The sequence below is a fragment of the Spermophilus citellus genome (genome assembly GCF_964194105.1).
Source record: "Spermophilus citellus genome assembly, chromosome: 10".
In the NCBI taxonomy this organism is placed as follows: domain Eukaryota; kingdom Metazoa; phylum Chordata; class Mammalia; order Rodentia; family Sciuridae; genus Spermophilus; species Spermophilus citellus.
This window is the reverse complement of record NC_138197.1, coordinates 77,718,350-77,736,190: the sequence shown is the minus strand read 5'-3', so window position 1 is coordinate 77,736,190 and position 17,841 is coordinate 77,718,350. Positions and strand designations below refer to the sequence as shown.

At 45.6% G+C, this 17,841-nt stretch overlaps 1 protein-coding gene across 1 annotated transcript; it reads left to right on the top strand.

Moving 5' to 3' along the window:
* Positions 1-6,011: 6,011 nt before the first annotated feature.
* SDR9C7 (short chain dehydrogenase/reductase family 9C member 7) lies at positions 6,012-17,210 on the top strand. The gene is made up of 4 exons (XM_081311462.1): positions 6,012-6,327; positions 9,601-9,859; positions 10,388-10,551; positions 16,928-17,210. Exons 1-4 carry the CDS (start codon positions 6,027-6,029, stop codon positions 17,143-17,145), a joined length of 942 nt encoding a protein of 313 aa, XP_081167588.1. The 5' UTR covers positions 6,012-6,026; the 3' UTR covers positions 17,146-17,210.
* The last annotated feature ends 631 nt before the right edge of the window (positions 17,211-17,841 follow it).

Here is a 17,841-nt window from a genome sequence, read left to right as displayed (position 1 = left end):
AGCCAATCAGAATCCAGGGACCCTGCTGACTGCAGGGTGGAGGGTGGCCCTGGGTGTGAGGAAGCTAAGACTGAAGCCAGAGATGTTCCCAAGATGACAGTTGCAGGATCCCAGCAGAGAGAAGGTTGGGGAACTTTCTGGGGCAGGAGAGGAGAAGAAGACTAAGGAGTGCAGAGGGCAAAGTCTTATAATTCATTGGATGTGAGGAACTGGCAGGAGATAGCTCTTAATTGGTGCCTTGAAGCAGAACAGGTAGTATTTAGAGAGGTAAACTAGCATATACAAAATACTTGGAACATCATTCAAACATACAGAAGTGCTGGGTTGTGGTGACACATGCTATAATCCCAGAGATTTGGGAGATGAAAGCAGGAGTATTACAAGTTTGAGGCCAGCTATAGCAACTAAGTGAAAACCTGCCTCAAAATAAAAAGGGCTGGAGATGTAATTCAGTGGTAAAGCAACCCTGGATTCAATCACCAGTATTAGAAAAAAAAAAAAAAGCACAGAGAAGCAATGCCATCATGATTTTTCCCCATTGCTGTATTTTCTAATGCCCAGGCCTCCTAGCTTATCTCATTCTAATTCTGTTTGGAATTTTCATTGAATTTATTTAGCTTTTTGTCTTTTGTTCTCTTATGGTTTGGATAGGAGATATCCCCCCAAATCTCCTGTGTTAATAATGCAAGAATATTCCAAAGTAAAATGATTGGCTTATGGGAGCTGTAACCTAATTAGTCCATCCTAGTTTGAATAGACTAACTAGGTGGTAACTGTAGGCAGGTGGAGTATGGCTGAAGGAGGCAGGTCATTGAGTTGTTCCCTAGAAGGTTTCATCTTCCATGCAGTCCCCTCCCCACCTCCTGCTTCCTGGCCACTATTAGTGGAGCAGTGTGCTTCCACCATGCCCTTTCACCATGATGTTCTACTTCATATTGGGCCCAGAGCAATGGAGTCGGTCAGCCATGAACTGAAACTCTGAAATCATGAGCCAAAATAAACCTTTTCTCCTCTAAATTGTTCTTGTCTTATATTTTGGTTGCAGCAATGAAGACCTGACTAACACAGAAATTGGTATCAAGGAGTGAGATCATTTCTGTGACTAGACTGACCATGTGGTTCAGAAGCCTTTGGAAAGGGTTTGTGGGAGGAGTTTGGAAAAGTTTGTCGACACATGATGGAGAAGACTTGGCATCTTTTATACAGAGCTTAATGGGCAATCCTAGTGGGAACTCAGAAGACCAGAATGCTAATAGGAATACAGGCAGTATAGATTGTGCTCCCCTGGTTTCAGAGAAGAATAGGGACTCTATAGAAAATTGGATTAGAGACCATTGTGTTACATTCTGGCAAAGAACTTATCTACATTTTGCCCAAGTTCTGAGATTGAGTGAAGCTGAATTTAAAGGTGGTGTACCATTCACAGCCAAGAGTTTGACTTGAATCTAAAATGACACTTTGGACTTGGACTTTGGGGCTATGCTGGGACTGTTAAGACTATGGAAACTCTTGAAGATAAACATAAATGCATTGTGAGATGGTCTAGGGATGAAATGTTATGGTTGGGATATGAGATATTCCCTAAAATCTTTTGTGTTATTGAAGGAATATTCAGAGATGAAATGGTTTGATTGTGAGAGCTGCACATAATCACCCATCCTAGTTTGAATGGACTAACTGGGTGGTAACTGTAGGCAGGTGGGGCATGGCTGGAGGAGGCGAGTCACTGGGGGTTTGCCCTGGAAGGATTCATCTTCCCCACTTTCTCTACTTCCTGGCTGCCACGAGGGGAGTGGAACTTGTCTGCCATGCCCTTCCACTATGATGTTCTGCTTCATCTCAGGCCCAGAGCAATGGAGTCAGCCCACAATGGACTGAACCTCTGAAACTATGAGCCCAAATAAACTTTTCTTCCTCTAAGTAAGTTGTTCTTGTCATGAATTTTAGTCACAGCAATGAAAACCTAACTGACACACCTTCCAAGGTCTCTGAAGTCCTTGCCATTTGCTTTTCTGTCTTGCAACAGGGAACTTTCCTTTTTGGGGTAAAATTGGCTATTACTGAACCAGGCTTCTGCAAGACTAACAAAACCAACACTGTGAGGCTTGTGGGGGTTTTACAGGAGGCATGGGACAGGACTAGCCCAAAGGTCAGGGAGAATCTATGGTGAGAAGTTTCTTGTATCTTGTGATTGAACTGTACACAGTGGGGACAGAAGCACTCTTATCTGGAAACTTGGGTTCATCATTTGTACCTCCACCCTTAAGGTTAATCATTCATGTTCTGACTCACCCACAAAGTAAGGCTGTTTAACCCCATCCTATAGTGCTGTGGCCAGCTGGTCACCTAATACAAGCTTATTATAATTGGGGGCATTATCTCATCTAAACCCTCAACATTTTGAAGAATAAACTAAAGCTAGAGAGGGAAGACATGGTAGACTCATGGCCAGATAGTTAGGTTTGAAGATAGCTGATTTTCATGTTCATAGTTTTGTTGGCAGAGACCTTCAATTTGTGCAACAAAGATATTCCCAGGATGACAGCAAGATGTGTCTGAGTGTGGAACAGTTGTTCCTAGGGTAAGTTTTGGGTCATTCATAGGGAAACGTGGATAGATCAGGTCTGGGGCATATCATTGTGGGCCAGTAATTCTTAGAAACTTTCCTACTAATTTAGAGATCTAAGTGGAACTAAAGGGATATGCAAGTACATTCAGTACCTTTTCTCATCCTAAGCAGACCTCAACATATTTGAAAACATTTGACAAAAAGCAGGTTGAATCTGTCCTTGGTGACAGACTGAATGGAGTATGTACTGACCACTTGTTTCCCCTACCACTACCATATACACCAAGTACTCACCTGACTGGGGCACCAAGCTCCCTTACCTCATCTTAAACTGCGTGCCCACCTGCCTGTTGGAAGCCATGGTCTTCTGGAACTCTCCAAGGTTGGTCAAGATCTGTGAAACCAAGACTTGGGTGCTTGGAAGGGTCTAGTTGGGGTGCTGGGTGAAGGTGATGCTTCATGAAGTGGAAAATAGAGTGATGGGAAGGATAAGCTCAAGTCTCCAGGATCATAGGTTAACCCCCCCCCCCAACCTCTGCTCCAAGTTTTTCCTGGAACATTAGTCAGGACTCTGGGAATTTTATGAAGAATGAATCACCTCTTGCAGTCAAGAAATGGAGATCTGACTGCATATGTTGGCATCCTATTTCTCTGAGCAGTCATTCAAGGCTCTGAGGCTCGTGGCCCACCATCCACACTGAGGAATACACGTTTTTAATATTTTTTTTTTAGTTATACATGGACACAATTATCTTTATTTTGTTTATTTATTTTTATGTGGTGCTGAGGATCGAACTCAATAACTCACATGTGCAAGACAAGCGCTCTGCCACTGAGCCACAACCCCAGTCCTGGAATATACATTTTGAGGAGGCATGAGCATCAAGGGCAGGGTTCAGTCCTTGCCTGCTCTTCCTGGAGCCCACTTCCTAGTGTGTACACACATTGTACACCCAGGTGAAAATGAGCTGGAGGAGGTACGGGCTTTTCTCCTTATGGGAATGGAGTGGGTGGAAGGGTAACCACAAGACTCTCTCTGGGCCTCAGGTGGCAGCTCATCAGGGTCCCCTGTCATCTGGGAATGGGACGCATTCACATCCTAGCATGTGGTCCCCCAGCCCTCACACCATCTGCTTCCAGTGCCTGCCTTTTCAGTTTAAACCCAGCAGAATACTGCCTTAGCCAGCAGTTAGCAGGAAGAAAGTTCCAGGAAATGACTGGATCAGACCCAGGCCTGCTTTGGGCCAGTTCTGCGTTATCCTTCTCCAAGGCCAGAGCCAACTCCCAGATCTCACCTGCATCTTCAAAAACAGGGAAGCTCACTGTCCTTGGGCCTGCTCAGCGCTTGGGGGATATTATCTAAGTCTTCCCAGCCATAACTGGGCAAAAAGTGACTGGGGGATGCTTTCCAGATCCGCTGTACTGTGGGGAAGGTATGAAGTAAGTCAGGTTTGCCTGCCACCACTCCCTCCTCCATCATCTATGTGCTTTGGGTCTGCTTTTCAGAGATGGGTTTGTGATCTAACTCCACACATACTCCCATCATCCTCAGTTCAGAATAACCAAGATGAGGGCTGGGAATGTGGCTCAGGCGGTAGCGAGCTCGTCTGGCATGCGTGCGGCCCGGGTTCGATCCTCAGCACCACATACCAACAAAGATGTTGTGTCTGCCGAGAACTAAAAAAAATAAATATTAAAAATTCTCTCTCTCTCTCTCTCTCTCTCTCTCTCCTCTCTCACTCTCTCTAAAAAAAAAAAAAAAAAAAAAAGAATAACCAAGATGAGACACCTGCTTTATCTGCTTTGGGGGCTGGCCAGATTTGGTAAATAGTGCAACATAGAGCTAAAACCTGAGTTCCTTTCCTTCTCGGAAACTTGTGGTTTATTTCTGTGTCAGACTCTTGGAACAGGAAAGGTGTGAACTGTGACCAGGCTCATCCCAATGAAAGGTGACCCTGGAGGTTGAGGCAAGAAACCACCCTGGGCTCCAGCATCATTCTGTCCTTGCTTCTTATGCAATCCTGGGTGTGGCCCCCTCACTACACACACCTACCTGGTTTCCTTATTCCTTTGCTTTACCAGCTTCCCTCCTGCCTTTCTGTGAGCTCTCTGCCCCATTGCCTAGAATTTCTCCTTCCTCTCCAAGTCCTAACCTTGTTATTTTCCAAGTCTTGAGCCCCCTATAGAATAGTCCTCTCCTCCTCCTGTGCCTCTTCCTTCTCAGAGCCAAGGACTCTGCCCAGGCCTTTTCCACAGCTGCCCTGTGAACTCACCATGCATTTCCATCATCTGCCTGAACCTCAGGCTCAGTGATGCTTGGACCAAAATGATCCCTTCCCTGCCTTCCTGTCCATGCCCAACTCTCGCCTACTGGCTTCTCTTGCCACCTGTGGTTCTACTTGTCAAGGTCCCCTACCTTCAAATCGTTCTGACTCCTAACTTCCATTCAATTAGCCACTGTCTCCTGGCTTCAGAGTTCCCTTCCACTGTCACCCCACCTTCAGTCTTCGTGCTTCATCAGACCACCTAGAGTATTGAAATAAAGTCCTGAGGGTGAACGAAAGATACCTTCCTGGTTAGGGAGCTGCTATGCCCTCTGTCTTTGGCTCCCTTCATTGGTAGGGGTAGGTGGAATTCTGAAATGGTTTGGAAGGCAGTGGGGACTCCTTGCTGATGACCTGAGTATCACTCCACAAGCCAGGCCCTGAGTATCTCAGGTCTTTCTGCTTTCTGGTAGGTGGGGCCTCATATCCACATCCCCGCAATAGGAGGGCCCAGCTTCCTCTGGCTTCAGGACAATGGAGGCACACCACCTGGGAAAACACTTTGTTTTTCATCATCTCTGATGATGGAGACTCACTTAAGATCTCCAAAGAGTTGATGATCTGGGCTTCAATTTCTCTTGGGGTTTGGAGGGCATAGCGCAATTTTATTTTGAATTCATGAATTCATCTTAATGCTTTCCCTGAAAATAAAAGTTAAATTTATACACATGCCTGTACTCATGACAAATGATTTTGATCCCTAGGCTGGAGGGGGAGCTAGGGTGGGGCTTTTCCAGGGCAGGGGTCCCTAGGCTGAGTTTTCCTTTCTTATTTGCCCTCTCATGCCATCCAGGTGAACTTCTTTGTGGCACCCACATTGCCACTGGGTACCTTCCCATTTTTGGCACCTTCACCCATCAGGGCAGGGGGAGAGAGGGAGGTAATCACCAGAGCTGTCAGAGGTGACATGCTTCAGGTTGGACTTGAATTTCTTGCATCTTGGCTAATTGGTGATGATGTATCCACCTATAAAGATGACAGAGTATCTTAGGCAGGGCCCTGCATCTGTTGCAAGTAGTAGAAGCTCTTCTTACCTGTGGGTTCCAGCAGACTGTCACCAGGGACCTAAGAACCAACCTCTCCTGCTGTTTCCTGAGCCCTGTTCTTCTTTGCCATCAGCTCCCCACTGCTCAATGGCAGCACTCGCGGACCTCTCTTTTATGTATCGCTGGTTCAAGAATTGCAATCTTGTTCGCAACCTCTCAGAGAAGTATGTCTTCATCACCGGCTGTGACTCGGGCTTTGGGAACCTGTTGGCCAGACAGCTGGTTGATCGGGGTATGCGAGTGCTGGCTGCTTGCCTCACTGAGGAGGGAGCCCAGAAACTTCAACAGGATACCTCCTACCAACTGCAGACCATCTTACTGGATGTCACCAAGACTGAGAGCATCAAGGCAGCAGCCCAGTGGGTGAGGGACCAAGTGGGCGAGCAAGGTGGGGCAAACAGCATTCTTTGGCTTTCTTAGTTTACGCTATTTCTGCATCTCTCTGTCTCCCCTTCCTCCCTCCCTGCTTCCTCATCATCTGACAGTATTAGGGACACTGATGTCCAAAGGGGGTGGGATAGTTGATGTAGGGAATGAGCAGGGAACTGGGGCTGCGGGCTCTGCTTCTGTCAGGTTGGAAAGCACTGCATGGTTTGTCCTGTTCACATGAAAGGGTTCTCTCCCAGAAACTCAGGGACAGGGCAGAGGTTATGACAGGAAGCAAGGGAGGAAAGATGTATTCTGTATATTTAAACCTCTCAAGACGGAGGTGCCTCTTGGAAACATCAGTAGTCCTACCATCTCCTATAGAAATTCAAGCATATTTCTTGTAGTGCTCAGGCTAGGGGCAGAGGCAAGGGGACAGGAGGTTGGATGCCATTGAGTGGGGGCATTCTCTGTGGTTAATTATGAGAGGCAGGGGGTAGGCAGATCTCTTCCTTACCTCACCATGGAGGTTGGTGCCTACATCTGAGTGGCTACTTGCATTGAGAAAGGAGGCTGTGAGCTGGGGCTGGACCAAGAGTATGGGGGGACCTGCCCAGTGAACTTCCAGCACATAGGTTGTGGGTGCAGGATAGAGAGGAACAGGATAGTTCTGTAGTAGAAACAGAAACCTAGAGGAAGTCCTCACTCCCAAGGAAATGAGTTTAGAGCCTCAGTTCAGGTGGGAGCAACAGAACCCTGGAACCCAGGAGGAGCCAAACAGTAGCTCCTTGTTTTACTTTTTTCTCTAGCATTTATCGCCACCCAACACAATGCAATACTTATTTTTCTTGTTTATTAATTGTTTCCTGTGCTAGTTTCCTGGGAAAATAACTTTTTTGTCTCTTACTTACTACACATCCTTAGCAAGGGTGAGCCTCTCTCTCTGCCAGGCTTCCTCAGCCAGCTCCTTACATTCTGCCTCAAGCCACTTGCGTTCATGACTCAGTGGCTGTATTGCTGCTATAACAAATTCACACAAACACAGTGGCTTAAAAACACACGTTTATTATCTTGTAACTCTGGAGGAAACAAGTCCAAAATGGGTCTCACTAGGTTACATTCAAGAGCTCAGAAGAACTATGCTCCCTCTGGGGACAGGGGAGATCCATTTCCTTGCTTTACCCAGCTTCTAGAGGGTACCTGCATTCCTTAGCACATGGCTGCTTCCTCCATCATCAAGGCCAACAAAGTTGGCCTACGAACTTCACCATTTTTCCATCTCTCTGGTTCTCTGGCTTCTGCTTTCTTTTACTTAGAAGGACTCTTGTGATTCTCTTGGGCTTCTCAGGCAAACCTGGGATAATCTCCCCATTAAGGTCAGTTGATTAGCTACCTCAATTCCATCTGCAACTTCAATTCTCCTTTCCCATGTAACCCCATGTGTCACAGGTTCCTGGGATTAGGAACCTAATCCTAATATTTGGGGGATGATTATTCTGCCTATTCAACATTCTTACTCTAAGAAGCACTGAGTACTGGGGGTGGGGGAAGGGAGACAATTCTTACATGCTTTCTCATTGCTCCTGAGTGTCCCTGAATATGAAATTGGCACAGTTCTAAAGCTGCTAGCTCTGCTCTGACTATTCTCTGGTTACTCTTTTTTTAAAATATTTATTTCTTAGTTGTAGTTGGACACAATACCTTTGCTTATTTATTTATTTTTATGTGGTGCTGAGAATCAAACCCAGGGCCTTGCACGTGCTAGGTGAGTGCTGTACCACTGAGCCACCACCCCAGCCCCTCTCTGGTTACTTTTTGAAATAGATAGATAGATAGATAGATAGATAGATAGATAGATAGATAGATAGATAAAAATAAGGTTGTCCTAGTTCCCCAACAGGTAATGCATCCTCTGCTGGAGACATTTACCAGGACAATCAGAGGTAGTAGTGCTGTGTATCTCTTCTCCACAGGCAGAGACCACTGGGGTTTTATGGTCTGTGGATCTCAGCAACCTCATTTTCTCCTATATAAGGCCAGAGTCTCCCCCAGCTCTAAAGATTCCAAACTCTGCCAATCAGTTAATCTCCTTTAGTTTCTCAAATGGCAAGAAAACAGGAGAATGGGGGTGTGGCTTAGGTGGGGACCTGGGGGGAAGGTGGCCAGGATTGATGTTCACATTCAGATCTGCCCTCAGGAGCGAGTGACTGTGCTGGCAGAGTACCTTGAGGTATTGGTCAAGGTTGGGGTATGATGGAGTTGGGAAAAGGAAGTAGCCAGGGAGTGAGGTTCCCTGGATCCTTGGGTAAAAGAGCCAGAAGGAGCCCTTGAAGGTCATTGAGGGGCTTTTTCAGTGTGATTTTAGTATTATGCTCCCCTAGTGGAATTCTACTAAAAAACTCAAAGGACTGCTTCTCCTGCAGCTCCCTCCCCCACCAGGCTTTTGGGACTGACTGGGAACAACCTCCCTACTGAAGTCTGACGAAGAACCTGAGGCCCAGACAGGAAGCTGTCTGTCCAAGGTCTGGAGTTAGAAGCAGGCCTAGATCTTGAGGTTCTCCAGTCCTGAGGCCCTACAGAGTTGGGCCTAAATAACTTACCATAATTTTTCTCCATTCATGTGCAACCCAATTTAAAGAGAGCCCTTTTCACATTTCTCATAAGTATTTTATTCAAGTGTTTTATACACTTATAAATATGACATTTTTCTCTCTGGTCTGCCTTGTTTGACTTTTTTCTTTAGCATTTATTGCCATCTTGAGGGGCAAGACCTTGTCTTGTTCAGTTTCTGTCTCCTTCACCTTTTAAGTGGCACAGAGTAGATGTGTAGGAATGAATAGATGTGGGAAGGATGAATGAATGAATAAGTGAATTGATTTGGGTAATAGGTGAAATGGAGTTGGTTTCTTACACTTAGGTGAATAGAGAAAGGAAGCCTGATTGACAATGGAATTCAGACTTGAATTCATTGGTAGGAAAATGGTATCTCCTATCTTCGAGCTAATAGCTTCAGTGCTATTAGCCACATGCAGCCTGGGTTGTGACTGGTACAGAGCCGGTTGATAGACTATGTTAATCAGAAAAAAAGTGCCCCTTCAAGGGAACATGAGTCTGTAAAAGGCATATGATTTTTCCGGCTGTTGTAACTCCCCACCCCTCCTCCAAACCATGCCATCTAGTGTCTTATACACCTACTCGGCCAAAAGGTAGCCCTGAGCAGGTGGGAAATGGTCCCTGGTGCTTTCCCAGAGACACTGATTTCTCTGTGGTTCTTTCTCTCTCCTCTCATCCTTAGGCCTCTGGGCACTGGTGAATAATGCTGGTGTGGGCCTGCCCAGTGGTCCCAACGAATGGCTGACCAAGGAAGACTTTGTGAAGGTGATCAATGTGAACCTGGTGGGACTGATCGACGTGACCCTCCACATGCTGCCTATGGTCAAGAAAGCCCGAGGCAGGGTGGTCAACATGTCCAGCTCTGGTGGTCGTGTGGCGATCATTGGTGGTGGTTACTGCGTCTCCAAGTTTGGTGTTGAAGCCTTCTCTGACAGCATCAGGTGACTGGGCCCTGGTAACACCACCTGGGTGGGGATCTTGGGTGTTTTAATTCAGGTAGAGAGGGCTGGGGTGACAGCATGGGGGCGGGGAAGTTCTGGAACAAGGGAGCTAAAGCAGTAGCAAGAGGGAGGCTAGATGTTCTCCAAAGATCAAGAGAAGAAGGGATGAGGAGAAGAGGTGAATGGAGATAAACCCTTGAAGGAGGATGCAAGCCTTGTACAGACCACCTCCCTTTCATCAGGTATGGTGCTGAGCATGGGGCTGAGAGTGGGAAGGACCTGGTGAAGGCAAAATCTTGGCCTAGATCCTCCATTGACTTCCTCCCTATGGGGTTTGCCTTATGCAAAGTGCCCAGAGACTGCTGAACCAGCTTAGGAAAGGGTTATTTGCATGAAGGCAGTATCTGGGCCAGCTGCACAGGAGTGGGGGGACCTCCAGGTTCCTGGTAAGACAGGTCCTTCCAGAGGTGAATCTCCCTAATGACTGTCATCTTGAGGCCCAGAGCAAATGCAACTCTAATTTCCCAGGCGTGAACTCCACTACTTTGGGGTGAAGGTCAGCATCATTGAGCCAGGGAACTACCGGACATCCATTCTGGGAAAGGAGGGTTTAGAGACAAGAATGCAAAAGCTGTGGGAACGGCTTCCTCCAGAGACCCGGGATAGCTACGGAGAAGAATACTTCCGCATCTGTGAGTTCCCTCGTGGGAGTGGGGTCTCAGAGAGGGGAAGGGAAATTTTGGGGTTGCTAATTGGCTTTCAGTTTATAGATGATGGAATAGAGGCTCAGAAGGACTCAGGGCCTGAGGCCATACAACTAGCAGCAGGGCTGGGGTTTGAGAATAGAGACCAAATGGTAGATTCATGGGGGAGTCAGGAGAGATGCTGCCTACTCCTGGCACTTATCCTTGAATATCACTGAGCAGGTTGAGTCAGGTGAAAATGCACTGAGACAAATATAGAGCAGTGATCAAGAGCATGGCTGCCAGGGTCAGAGTCCTGGCTCTACTCCCTTACTAGCTGGGAGGCTTTGGACATATTCATCAGTCTCTCTGTACTTCAGTTTTCTCATCTGGAAAATGGAGCTAATGATAGAGCCTACTTCACAGGGTTGCTGTGAGGATTAATATGTGTGAAGTGTCTTGCACCAGGCATTTGTTATAGAAAAAGGAAAATGATGGGCTGGGGTTGTGGCTCAGTGGTAGAGCGCTCGCCTAGCATGCACTAGGCACTTGTTCGATTCTCAGCACCACATAAATGTAAAATAAATATATTGTGTTCACCTAAAAATTAAGAATAAATATTAAAAAAAGAAAGAGGAAAATGAGCACATGGGTATTTAGAAAGGAAGGTCTCTAGGAAACTTTCTTATCTTCCTGAGCTAGGGATCTCCTGTGAACCTTAGGTGCTTGGGAGGGTGAAGGAGGAGGTCTCAGCTCTTTACCATCCTGCCTAACATTGTGCAGCTTGTCCAGTTTGGGGATGAATGGAGCCTCAGGCTTTGGGGAACATGAGAGGATATGGGCTGAACGTGCAGTGGAGGGAGAATGGGCCAAAAGGTCTGTTGATGTGTCTACTGGTAGAAAAGAGAAAGTCATTTTGAGGACCAGAGTGCCCCACATTCACTCAGAAAATCTGATCTCAAAGCTGAGCCAGTTGGTTTCAGGAGAGTGGGATTCACTGATTTCCTAGGTCTCTCCATTTCACAAGTCCCAGGGCCTGGAGAGAGAGCAGGCCCCAGGCTCCCCTCTGTAGCTGACCTTGGGTGGGGCAACCTTTGTCGGTAGCAACTGGCCTGGTGTAATTAGCTGACACCTCCTTGGCAGCCATCTCCCTTCTCCAGTTTTCTCTCTGATGATGCCACCAGCCAAGAGGGTAGGGCTGGCTCTGTGCTGTCTTAGGAATCATCCCTGGGTCCAGAGTGAAGCAGCCATGCACCCAGTTCAGTTCCTGCTCCCTCTAGGCCTCAATGGTCTTGTCTCATGTTTCCCTAACCCAGATTTTTCTTTTTCTCTTTTACCTTGCTTCTATGTATAGTCCCAAGAGGCAATTTTCTGTTGCAGTTAAGAACTAGCCGGCATGGATGTAGATTTTGTAAATGCGGGCCTTGGACAAGTTACTTAATTTCTTAATTTTCTCATCTGCAATGACTTATGAGAATGTACATATTTTCATTTAATATATATGTATATATACATATATGTATGTACACACACACACTCACACACACACACACACACACACACACACACACACTTGTAGAGTAGTTCTTAGTGCCTGGTTTAAAAAAAATTGATTTAAAAGTTTGTGGTGGTTTTTATTATCTTTCCTTAGACTAAGTGTGATTTCCTTTTTTTGATTACAGTGGTATCTACAAGATATAAGTTCTTATACTGTAAAGAGATTCTTAAATTATAATAATCCAAAATTATAATCCAAATGTCGTGGATGTGTTAGTTAGCTTTCTGTTACTATAATAAACACCTGAGACAATCAACTTATAAAAAGAAAAGGTTTATTTTGGCTTACAGTGTTAGTGGTTTGAGTTCACAGTCAAGTTGGCTCCATTGTTGCTTTGGGCCTATGGCAGTACATCATGGAGGAAGTATATGGCAAAGCAAAACAACTCACCTTGTGGAAGCAAAAAAGAGGAAGAAGAAGAGACTTGGGTCCCACAGTCTCCTTTGAGGTCATGCCCCCAATGACCTAAAGACCTCCCAAAAGGACCCACCTCTTAGTGTCACAACCTCCTAAGCTAAGGACTAAGCCTTTGACTCATGGGCTTTTGGGGGACATTCCAGATTGAAACTATAGCAATGGGCTAAATGTAATCATGCAATGAAACCCATAGCAGATCTGCAGAAAGTTTTATTTTAGTGACATGCTGTCCTGGACATCGCACATCAACAGAATTAAAAGCTAAGAAACAAAAACCAAGAAAGCGCTTCACTTAATATACCTTTCAGAGCAAGGCTGCCATGTGCCAGACACTGTGGGGGGGCTAGGAGTTGGAGTGGACAAAGCAGTGTGCTTTCCCCTTACTGCCTTTGGCTTTAGACCCAGTAGGGGAGACAAATGTTAGTAAAAACACACACATTTCATGAAAAATTGTGGTTAAGTGCAATTGAAGAGAAAGCAAGGCTATAAAAGAAGAACAGGGCTGGGAGTTGGAACCCCAATTCAGATTATGGCATGGGGAGATCTTCTCTGAGTTGACCTTGAGGAAAAATTAGAGTTAGGCATTGCTGGAAAGTGGAAAAGGGGCTGAGAAGGGGGATTTTTGCAGGAGAGCTCAGAGGCAGGACATTCCTTTGGAGGGACTTTAAGGAAGCCAGCAGGTAGGGAGCAGTGAGGGCTAGCTGAAGGGCACAAAATAAATTAAAGCACACTGGAGAAATAAGGATGTGATCTGATCTATAGCTGGGAAAGACCACTCTGATTGCTGCAGTGTTCCAGGTAGACAAGATGGTGGTTTGGACTAGAGAGGAGGTAGAGGATGTAGAAAGAAGTTGCTGGAATGCCCGGTGTATATTAGACTAGCGGTTACTGGGGAAGAGCGAGAGGGAACCCTCAAGGAGGAGTGCTAGGATTATGTTGAAGAACCTGGTAGATGGGGATATCATTCACCTGTTGATTTAGGGAAGACTCTGTGAAGAGATCTTTGGAGAAGTGTTCCTTAAAGAAAAAAAATCTTTTGGTTCTGGACATATTAGAATTCTTCCAGGAGAAAAAAAAAATGTCCCAAGGATTTACATCAGTTAGGACTTTCTCAGTTACAAGTGACAGAAAATCCAACCAAACTTATTGAAGCAGAAAAGAATTCCTTGACCCACATGACTAAAAAGTTAAACAAAATTGACTCCAGGCACAACCCAATCCAGCTCCAAAGTGATACCGTTAGGCCTTGGTTTCACCCTACTACTTGGTTCTTCTTGTTTGTATTGTGACTCTAGACTCACAAACTCTCTTTGCTTTGGAAACCTCATGGTTACAGCATCTCCTCGCCTCCTTCCAAAGTGAGGTCTCCTGAGAATAGGGGACAGTTCTTTCTAGAAGATTCCCTGAAAATCCTAAAGTTCATTCTAATCTGGACGGCTGGATCAGAGGAAACTGCAGAATGTTCTCAACCTCGAATTAATCTCCGTGCCCAGGGAAATGTGAAAGTCCTACTGGCTCAGGCTGTATCATGTGCTCTACCTAGACCTAAGACTCAAGAGCCAGGGAATCATGGATCCCCAAAGGGAAGTCTGCAGCTGTTGGGAACAAAAGGACTGGATGTTAGTGGGGGAGGGGATATACTGTAAATTCTCTGTGTGATTCCCCCTAAAACTCCCTTGGCAGAGAGTGGTCCAAGTCATTTATGGGCTGCTGTGAAGCTGGGTGAAGCATAGATTCAGCCAGAGTCTGGAAAGAACATAAAGTCACTTCCTAAGTAAGTCCTCAGTGCAGGCAAGGACTGTAGAGTCTCTAGTGCTGTCCATGAAGGAATCTGCAGGAAAGCAAATGTCCTCTGAAAACTACTTGTCACAAAGCTGGTATTGTTATGCTGAAGAATAATAAGGAGAGGGCTTATGAAATCCATAGGCTGATTCATTTGTAGTCCACCCCATGATTTCAGAGGAAAATTTTCAGGCAGGTGTCAACCACTTTTAGATAAACATTTTCCCAGGGGGTTATACTCTCAATTTTCACCTCAGTTACCTAGTGATTACAGGGATGAGACAGGCCTCTGAGAATCCGGCAGGGGAGATCCAAAAGCAAATACAACACCATGCAGAGAATCAATAGTGGGCATGCAAGCGAAGCAACGGTTAACAGAACAGAGACTTAATTCCTCTGTCACAAAAGCCTCAAAGAGGAAACAATGGATGCCTTAGAGAGTTTTGAAGGATGAACAGGAGTTCATAAAATGGAAAGAGACAGCAAATGTTTCCCACAGAGAAGCACGAGCAACATCTGGAGGCATGACATCTGGAGATATGATATGACATAGATCGCATTTTATGCCTTTGCAGGCAGTGTGATTCCAAATTTGGACTCCAGCAGTCCTTCTGATCATGTTACACAACTCTCTAAACTTCAGCTTATTCATTTAAAAAATACAATAATTCCTCCTTCAAAAACTATAGAACGAAACAAAAATGTAAAGTACTCCTCTCAGCCATAGAACAAGCTCAACAGACCTTAGGTATTGTTATGATTACCAGTCTGGCACAAGTGAAGTGTGTAGGGGACTGGGACAGGGATAGATTAAGGATCAGAGCCTAAAAGACCATTTTGGTGGTTACACTGAGGAGTGTGAATCTTAGCCTTTCAAATAGCTTTGAGCTAGGTGTGGCATGAAGACATGAAGTCACACATCATGGTGGTTATGAGAAGTGGGGGGCCAATAGTAAGACACAAGAGATATTCAAGAGTGGTCACGCAGTGCTGTGTTAGACAAATGATAACCACTTGCTGTGGCTAGCCAAACAGGCCCCTAGCTTATGAACTCCAAGACATGCCTCAGATTTCTTTGTGTGTGTGTGTGTGTATGTGTGTGGGTGTGTGTGCACATGCGTGCATGTGTGCATGGTACTGGTGATTGAATCCAGGGCCTGCTGTATGCTAGGTGAGTGCTCTACTACTGAGCTAATCCCCAGTCCTTTAAATTTTATTTTGAGACAGGGTTTCACTAAATTGCTCAGGCTGACTCAAACTTGTAATCCTTCTGCCTCAGCCTCTCAAGTATCTGGAATTACATGTGAGTGATAATGTACACAGCTCTTGGAGTTGTTCTTAATGATATCCAGAGTAGAACTGTATGGATGGCTTGTTGATAGCAACTGACAGGAGCATATTCCCAAAGAAGTGATGCTTAGAATCACAGGGACAAGCACAGAAATAGAGATCACAGTTCTTGTGCTAACAGGCCTGAAGCTGAGCCTCAGCCAGGCGTGGTTACCACTGCTGCTGCTGGGGATAGCCAAGGACCTAATGTCTTTCCTCTTCCGAACTCTGCTGGGGAGGACATCAAAAATTTCCATTTTAGCGGGACCCAATGATGGACACCTGTAATTCCATAGGCTCAGGTGGCTGAAGCAGGAGAATAGCAAGTTCACAAGCCAGCCTCAGCAAAAGCAAGACACTAAGCAACTCAGGGGGACCCCCTCTCTAAATAAAATGCAAAATAGGGCTGGGGATGTGGCTTGATGGTTGAGTGCCCCTGAGTTCAATCCCTAATACCCTCCCCCAAAATTCCCATTTTATCCCCCTCCCCTACTTCTTGGGGAGTCTATATGAAAACTAGGACCTGTCCCTAGCAAAGAATAGGGGTCAGAAGTTCAACTGTTGTGGCCGAAATGCCAAAGTTTGGATCTTGCTCTTTTATAAACTCTCTTGCTTAATTCTCTCAGGAAGAAAAACTTTCCCCCAGGTGTCCAGATCCAAAGCCCATGTTCTTCCCCACCATCTAGAAGAGTGATGGGCTAGATGGGAACTTGTGTCTCCCTTTCCACTCCATGCCTAGCAGGTGCCCACACAAAATAAGAGCTAATAAATATTTGAGAGGACAATGGAAGGATGTGCTTCATATCACCTCCCATTGTCCACCTTGCCCAGCTGGTTTACTATTTTTAACAACATTTTTCCCCCCTGCATGCTTTTGTAGAAAATGTGGAAACTCTAGAAAGTGAAGAAAAAAAAATGAAAAAAGCCTAGGAATCCCACTACCCAATCACGTAGCCTGCTACTAATCAATCATCTTTGTTATTCTCCAAGGCAGGTAGCATTATCCCTGTTTTACAGATAATGAAAGTTTAAGCTCTAAGTGGCACAGTCATATAAAGAACTGGCACAGCTCTTCTCATTGCAGTCACTAGAATTCAATGCACAACTGTAAAATTGAGGAACACAAATAAGAGGAATTGTAATGATCTTATAAATGTGTGTGTGAAAACCTGCCTGAAATGTTAGGCCAGGGATCTGATGGAAAGGGAGCTTGAACAGAATTCAGAAAAATAACAGAAACTTTCATCTTTCATGAAGAATAACAGAACCTTTCATTGCCACCCCCCACCCCTCAAACAGATACCGACAAGTTGAAAAACATGATGCAGCTGGCAGAGCCAAGAATCAAGGATGTCACCAACAGCATGGAGCACGCCATCGTTTCCCGGAGCCCCCGCGTCCGCTACAACCCCGGCCTGGATGCCAAACTCCTCTACCTCCCACTGGCTAAGTTTCCCACCTCTGTGACAGATTTCATCCTGAGCCGGTACTTTCCAAGGCCAGCAGACAGTGTTTGAGCTGGGGAGGCTCAGAAGGTGGCCTAAAGAAGGAGGTGGGATAAAGGACTGTGAAGTCACAGGCGGTGATATCAGACATCCTGGGGGAATCATCTACTATGGACACCTTGCTAGGTTGACACTCACTGCTAGCAAATCTACCAGTGACTTCCAACAGAAGATGACTGCCTCTTCCCAATCACTGGGGGCCCCAGACACTTGAGGTGGCCTTTAGAGATCTACAGCATGACCTCAAGGGTATGCATCACCCAGGCAGGAGACAAGTTTTTCTAGATCTGAAAAAATCAAGCAGGGAAAAACTGGCTCCTGCTGAATCACAAACCGTCACCGCCTCCGGGAAATACCATGGGATAATCTAACCCGTGGGGGAATCTCGGCCACCTTCCTGTGGTCTCTGACTCTGTGCTAGCCTTATCCACATAACCCATTACTGATGGGTGCAGTAGGGCAGCCAGGAAGTGTGGAAGTATATCCTATAAAAGTTTAAAGTAGTTTTTCTTTCTCTAAATTTCTCTATTGGTAGGTGATTGGGATACACATGAGATAACATTCATGTATTTAATTGCCATTGATTAATTCTTCAAATATTTATTGAGTTCCTACTACATGCCAGGCACTGGTATGTGAAGATGCTGGGGAGGGGGCTATGAAAATGATGAAATCATGGTCTTGGTTTTTTATTGTCTATTTTGTGTT

Bases quoted from the DNA above. Each gene is read 5' to 3' on its own strand.
- SDR9C7 (XM_081311462.1), top strand. From the start codon at position 6,027: ATGGCAGCACTCGCGGACCTCTCTTTTATGTATCGCTGGTTCAAGAAT. The intron at 9,860-10,387 runs GTGACTGGGCCC...CTAATTTCCCAG, and splicing joins GCCTTCTCTGACAGCATCAG to GCGTGAACTCCACTACTTTG. The intron at 10,552-16,927 runs GTGAGTTCCCTC...CCCCTCAAACAG, and splicing joins AGAAGAATACTTCCGCATCT to ATACCGACAAGTTGAAAAAC.